Genomic DNA, 7,765 nt, shown 5'->3' on the forward strand with positions numbered 1-7,765 from the left:
TGTGCGCGTGTGCGTGGGCGATCGCGTGTGTGCGCGTGTGCGTGGGCGAGTGCGTGTGTGCGCGTGTGCGTGGGCGATCGCGTGTGTGCGCGTGTGCGTGGGCGAGCGCGTGTGTGCGCGTGTGCGTGGGCGATCGCGTGTGTATATGTACTCGTACATGTCAGCGTTAATGTAGAATCTCATCGTGTCACTAGTAGTGAATATTTCAAATTTTTATTGATTCAATAGCAAATTGACTTGAATGCCTTTTTAGTGCAAGTTAAGTAACACGTATCGTATCTTATCCCACGCTCCGAAAACCGACTGTTGCATCAGGCGCATGATCGACAGACAGTTACTGTTTTTGTGTCATTTCTTGAATGAAAACAAGTGTAAACTTGCTCTGTACTCATTCACTTATATGTGAATGCGCAACGGCGGCGCTGCAAGCGCACCAGTAGACGGAGCGTGCCACCGAAAGGTTTACATGTTTTAACTGTAATGTCATCGTTCTGAACTTGCATTAGGGAACATAATGAAACTAAGTGTATAAGAAAAATGTCTGCAGATTGAGTGTAGAATACGCCATATGTTTCGAGCGTAAAAACGAGTAACTCTATATGGAAATGCTCATGAATCGCATAAAAAAAACTTCCGTAATTTGGTTTGCAATGTCCGGTTATTTTACCTGAAATTTATTAAAATATGCAGTAATACGTAATCGCGAAGTTAATACGCTTAAATAGTTGGATGAATGCAATACACCGTGTGTGGGTTTGGATACAAAAAATACACTCATCTCGATTGGATTTTATCGTGCACCGAAGAATACCTGGGCGGCACCAACCATGGGACCAATAACCACAGCTATACGACACAAAACCGAGTGCAACCGAATTCGTGACAAATACAGAAAGGAACAGTCAAATAAATTACTTCGGAGTTGTGAGAAAAACAAAGCATTGACAATGACGGTGGTGGCGCAGCTGGTGGATGAAAAGTCGCAAAAACGTCGTGATGTCTGCACAATGGTCACTCGGCATAGCAATGTCTATAAGAACAGGTGCGGCAGGCTTTTTAATCATATCTCCCTCTTCAATCTGTCTCCGGCGTATGATCTAGCAGTAGCGACCACATGCGTTGAAGATGCGCATCTGTGTGTGGTCGAGCGCGTATATATATATATATATATATATATATATATATATATCTTCCCGCATATATTTCTACAATCATGAGTTGGTGGACGTGTCGTGCGAGCACATCTGCATGCCGCAGCAGCAATAGTAGCAGCAGCAATAGAAGCGGCAACAACAATAACAACAACAACAACAGCAGCAGCAGCAGTAGCGGCGGCGGCGGCGGCGGCAGCAGAAGCAGCAACAGTAATATAATGACAGTAATATATACAATATATATATGTACAATAATATATAATGACAGTAGCTGCAGCTGCAGCAGCAGCAGCGGTCGCCGCCGCAGCAGCGGCAGCCGTAGTAGCAGCTGCAGCAGCAGTAGCAGCAGCGGCAGTCATGACAATAGCTGCAGCAGCAGCAGCAGCAACAACAACAATAACAACAACAACAACAACATCATCATCAACAACAACAACAACAACAACAACAACAACAGCCACGGAGGCAGTACCAAGCCTATGCCGCTGACGGTCATGTGATCATGTGTGTGTGTGCATGTGTGTGTGTGTGTGTGCGCGCGTGCGTGCGTGCGTGCGTGCGTGCGTGTGTGTGTGTGTGTGCGTGTGCGTGTGCGTGTGCGTGCGCGTGTGCGTGTGTGCGCGCGCGTGCATGTGTGTGTGTATGGGGGGATGCTGAAGAATGGAGTAATCCGGAGCATCTATATGTCCGCGGGTGTAAAATCGCCGCATCTGATATTATCGTCACCGGACAATGGACGCAGCGTTCCTCGTAATGTCAAAGTGTTTTTTGTTTCTTATTGCGTGTTGGCATTGCGCCAGGAGTTTGTCATTCACATAAACGTTAGTCGTTGGTTATCGTACGCGAGCTTAACAGCATTCTTCATATCTGCGCATTGCTCGTTCAGAGCGCCATCTAACGGAAACTTCTGCGCGTGCATGGCGGCGACGTTGGTAGACGTTGACACTGGTTTACCAGGGCAGAGACGATGATCGACGTTGACGCTGGTTGACCTTGGCAGCGACGATGACTGACGTTGGTGCTGGTTGGCTTTGGCAGCGACGATTATTGACATTGGCGCTGCCGTCTCGGCGTAGCGAGGGAGGATGTTCGCCAGCTGATTTTTTCCTAGTTTTATCCACATAATAAGCAGAGCAGTACGAGATGATACAACAGAACTGCTACTTCAGATAACGCTATGCCGTGCCATTCATACACACATACGCAAGCGCGCCCGCGCGCGCACACACGTACACGCACACACACACACACACACACACACACACATATATATATATATATATATATATATATATATATATATATATATATATATATATACATGTATATATCAGGCAGGCATCCTTTCGTCGTCGACGCGCTACTTAGATAAGCGTTAATTACTAATTACTAATTAGATTCCTGGTTTGCGTTTATGTCGTGTGCACAGCCAGTGCATCCTGCGCATTAACATTAATAACAGGTAACACCAGCTGCTGATAGTGTCCAAGTTATTATAGCTAGAATTATATGCGCGCACACTCTTTTTGTATTAAATTTTATGTAAATGTAAAATTGCCGATTACGTAGACGAGATTATACGATGCCGACTCGAGTATTGTCTGATTAATGGCAGCTGCTGCAATCTATCACGACATTCAGTTTTGTCGCCCGTGTAGCTTCCAGACGTAACGTTTACAAGTTACTAACCACGGATTTTCCTCCACGGCGCGCGTGCAAGTATTCACAATCAATTCTGCTGGAAAGGTCGTCCAACACAAACAGCTTCCTGACATGTTTGGTGTTACGCATAGACGCCTGTATCGCTTCTTTGTCTGAATCGTCTGAATTGCGCTTCGTAGCATTCATTGAGAAGCAACGTGATAACTCACCGACGAGTAATGTGATTGCGCTATTTCGCCATGGTAGTGAGAAAATTTGCGGAATCGGATCGGGACTCGCTTTCGGATGACGCTGAATGAATTCCCGCTACTATTTGAAAAGCAATAGGAATGTTTGCTACTCCTGCGAAAGGGAGAAAGAGAGAGAGAGACAGAGAAAGAGCGATAGAGCGAGTGGGCGAGTGAGAGAGAGAGCGAGCGAGCAAGAGAGAAGAAAGAGCAGAAAGAGAGTGTTAGCCCTGCCTTGATGTCGATTTCCATGTTGTCTGAATATATTAAAATTATATTCGATGGTCGGTGACTCATAAAGCGTCTAAAATAGGTAGGGGGAGCATAGCCGGAAACATCAGGTATAGCGATATCTTCCAAGTAATCTTAGTAGGAAGTAGTTTGTTCAAAACTTGCGTAACTGGAGAATAATAATTAATAGTACAATAGTATCATAATAAATGATATGTATCGAAACAAAGCCGCGATTACGATCCAGTCACTTGACTATTAAAAAATAAACCATAAAGTTATAAAAATCACTATAGTTCTATAGTTTCAAATTTTCATGAAGCGATTTTATTCGTAAATACCAATTTGGGCGACTTACACATTTTATTGTCCGCCGTATAGCAATCAGTTAATTTTTATCATAAAGTTTGTGGTATTATGCGGGTGCTGGGGCAGTTATTCAACAGTTTTATATGTGTGATTAACAATCTTCCGCTGGAGCATTAATCATCGATAGCATATTAACGATGGGCTCGGCATTAATTGATTCTAAATGAGCTCGCCTTCCATCTCGATCTATTTAATTATCAAATTAGTCTTGGTTTACGGCTTGTCAATTGTTTGTACTAACGGAGATAGTAATTTCCACTGTATCTGAGAAATGATAATTATATTCATAGTCGTGATGCGATCATGTATAATAAAATACGTAACGAATTCTCCGCCAAAGAAAAAAAATAACTCTTATTGGCCCGAGACGATAATTAAAGATATTACAGTTAGCCACGCACAGATCGGATAAACATCTCTTTCGGCGCGATATTTGCATAGTGTGCCATGAATAGTGTGCACATAGTGAAACATGGCACATGGCATGGCACATAATGAAATGGCATGGCAAAAATGACATCACAAAATGGCATCACAAATGGCATCACGGCACATGTATCATGCATCAAATGCATCACAAATGGCACAATGGCATCACAAATGGCATGGCATATAATGAAACATGGCACATAGTGTGCCATGTTGCATGAAAATGCCATGGAAGCTAAGGGCATGTTCTCGGCGCGTTTCTAACTCCTTCTCATATATACGTTATCTTGCCGTATAGTCACACAGTACTGGCGCGTGAGCTCGGCGTGTTTGACTACCCAGGATAGAACTCTCCATTCATGAAATCAAGATGTCAGATCGACGTTAATTCCTTGTAATTTCTGACGAGATGTACGCTCTGTGTCATCGGTGGCGGCATGCGCACGCCTCCACTGCCGACATGCTCAAGGTTAACGGGTCGCCACCTACCGCACGCTACAGCTACAGCTCTCACTGTATCTTTATCGTGGCACGCGTTGCCATTATTGTTACGGCCACCGACCCTCGGCCGGTCTCTCTCTCTCTCTCTCTCTCTCTCTCTCTCTCTCTCTCTCTCTCTCTCTCTCTCTCTCTCTCTCTCTTTACCTGTCTCCCTTTTTCTCATTCTTATTCCTTCCCGTCTCTCTCTCCTTTCATCTTTTTTCTCTCTTCTTTTTTACCCGTCATCTCTCTCTTTCTCTGTCTTTTTTTCTAACCCCCCCCCCTCCCTTCATCTCTCTCTCCACCGACTGCCGAGCTAGCGCTACGAGATAATCAGCCCGCTCTTCCGTTCTCTCCGCAGATCACCGTTTTAGATGAGCTCGCTCGCCGGGATCACGGTCTGGCTCGGCGGCAGTGAGAAACGGTTGACAGGTGTTACGCGCAGCACCACCTGCGACGAAATCATCTACGCGCTGCTGAAACGCGACGGCGCGCCGCCCGACGTCAACCCGTGCACGTACGGCCTATTCGAGCAGTGGAGAGACGTCGAGAAGCATCTGCCGGGCCGCAGCAAGCTTGCGAAGGTATGGAACGCGTGGAGCGCCGAGCAGAGAAACGTCAAGTTCGTTCTGAAGCGCGTCAGCTCTACCACGTACACGTCGCGGTCTTCCAAGTCTAAGATGAAGTTCAAGAAGTCGAAGCGCGACGCGCGCGACAAGAAGTCGAGCGGCGACAGTGGCGCCGCCACCGTCTCGTCGGCGCCGACGAAGGAGACGTCGTCGGCGAAACACGCGGCGGCAGCGTACGCGAATAAGAAACGCGAACACTCGAAGGACAAGATTATAAGCGACTGCATCGCTACTGCAGAGGCGAACTCGCATCGCAACACCGCGGCCGACGTCGCCGATCGACATAAGCGTGGCCGACACTCGAAACCGGCGTCGTCCGCCGACCAGCGGCACGTCCGCGACGACGCCAGAACGACGCTGAACGTCGACGGCGGCCGACGCGCCGAGCGACGTCAGCACGCGGTACGTCGTGACGCAGACGTACCGCCGGCATATCGCCATCCGCCGCCGACGACGACGACGACGAAGTCGCCCGACGGCCGACGACTCGAGAACTTCGTGCAATTGATCATCTCTCAGGACCAGAAGCTGCGCGATCAGCAGGAGCGACTGCGTCAGATAGACGTACAGATCGAGCTGTACGAGACGCGCACGCACAACAGCCGCATCCAGCAGGACGGCCAGAACTACGTGCAGGACGCCTACATGAGCGACTACCAGGAGGCGTCGTCGTCGTCCGATACCGACGTCGTCAGCCTCGGGAACCTGTCGGCGAACGAGCTGCGCGACTACACGCGCGTCTGCGAGAGCGTGCTCGACGTGAATCGACGCATCGTGCGCTGCGAGGAGTCCGTTCACGATCTGTCGGCGCAGATCCTCGACGAAACGCTGCGCGACGACGCCGACGCTCGCAGCACGGAGAGTCTGCTGAACGCCGAGCTGGCGGCGATCCGCTGGCGCATAGAGCAGAACGTCGCCTCGCGGCTCGCGCAGGAGACGCACGGCGACGAGCTGCAGCGACAGTGCGAACAGCACGAGTTCGAGCTGGAGCGCAAGAAACAGTTCTTCGACTACATGATGCAGCAGCTGTCGATGCTAGACAATGACGATGGCAGCAGCGGCAGCGGCGTCGTCGGCGGCGGCGGCGACGTCGCCGCGTCCGGTCGCCGGCGAGCGCGCAACGGCGCTGGCGATGACGTTGGCGATGACGTTGACGTTGGCGATGACGTTGGCGATGACGCCGGCGACGAGTCGCTGTACGAGAGCGAGTCGAGCTATCACGACAGCGACTCGCAGTGCGGCGTCTACCGCGTGTCGAAATACCACGACGGCGTCGACTTGACGAGCGACGATGACGTCACCAGACCGCCGCCTCCGCCGCCGCCGCCGCCATCTTTAATCGGCAGACGAACAGCCGAGGTTCGCGCCGATCCCGCGTTACCTATAAAAAAAACAATGGCGACGGCGGTACCACCCAGAGAGAAGAAGGAGAGCGAGAGGGACGGCGGGAAGGGCACCGGCGGCTGGTCCCAGAAGGAAGCCGACCGCTCTGTGAAGCCGGCAGCGCCGCCGCGGTCGCGTGTCGCGCCTCGGCCGCCGAGTCCGGCGACGTACGAGACAATCTTCGACGTGTCGGCGATCGAGAAGCGAGTGTCGTTCGCCGACGACATCGAGCTGAGAAGCGACGGTTCGCCGTGCGGCTACGGTCACGGCAAGTTCTACGACAACGACAGCAACTCGGACGACACGGGCTTGAGCTCGCTACACAGTAGCGAAGAGCTCGGTTACATACTGGAAACATTAGTGTGACTGCGCGGCAATGAAGCTGGACTACTCGAGTAATTCATGTATATGTGTATGTATGTGTACACACACGCGCGCGCGCGCGCACACACACACATACTCACACACGCGCGCGCGCGTGCGCACACACCCATGCACATGTACACGCGCCCGCACACAAACTCACGCATACGCACGCACACACGCGCGCGCACATACGCACACATACGCACGCACGCACGCACAAACGCGCGCTCAGACACACACACACGCGCGCAGACACACACACACACACACACACACACACACACACACACACACACATACTACACACACACACACACACACACACACACACACACACACACACACACACACACACACACACACACACACACACACACACAATGGGTGTGCGTCACTCATCTCTATTATACTAACTTAATATAATATAATTATTATATTATATATAATATTTATTATATATTATATTACATTATATATAGTTAGTATAATAGATCAGTGGTGTGCGTGTGTGCGCATGTGGATTTGGCGATCTTAAAAGTTCAACAACCCGCACCGCACCCACCGCATTCACACACATACGGCCATGCGCACGCACAATCACACGCGCACCCACGCACACACATACCACATTTACAGACACACGGGCGCGCACACACATACACGCACACGCACACGAACACGCACACACACGCACACACACGCATACATACCGACTCAGGGATGAGATTATTCCGCGGATCCGCGGAAATCGGCGGATTTGAGTGTCCCAGGGGTCGATTTTGGGAAACGTCAAATTCGTTGAGAAAATTGGGGGGGGGGGTAAGAAGTAGTAAAA

At 50.1% G+C, this 7,765-nt stretch overlaps 1 protein-coding gene across 1 annotated transcript in view; it reads left to right on the top strand.

The window, feature by feature from the left end:
* LOC106809880 (ras association domain-containing protein 10-like) overlaps positions 1 to 7,039 on the top strand; it is a 75,131-nt gene extending 68,092 nt beyond the window's left edge. Inside the window, exons 2-3 of the mRNA XM_014813115.1 lie at positions 4,914 to 6,232; positions 6,296 to 7,039. Of these exons, the coding sequence (XP_014668601.1) occupies positions 4,927 to 6,232; positions 6,296 to 6,930 (1,941 nt within the window). The 5' untranslated portion in view covers positions 4,914 to 4,926 and the 3' untranslated portion in view covers positions 6,931 to 7,039. The remainder of the gene's footprint in view (positions 1 to 4,913; positions 6,233 to 6,295) is intronic.
* Positions 7,040 to 7,765: the final 726 nt, after the last annotated feature.

Source organism: Priapulus caudatus, unplaced genomic scaffold, assembly GCF_000485595.1.
Source record: "Priapulus caudatus unplaced genomic scaffold, Priapulus_caudatus-5.0.1 Scaffold393, whole genome shotgun sequence".
In the NCBI taxonomy this organism is placed as follows: Eukaryota; Metazoa; Priapulida; class Priapulimorpha; order Priapulimorphida; family Priapulidae; genus Priapulus; species Priapulus caudatus.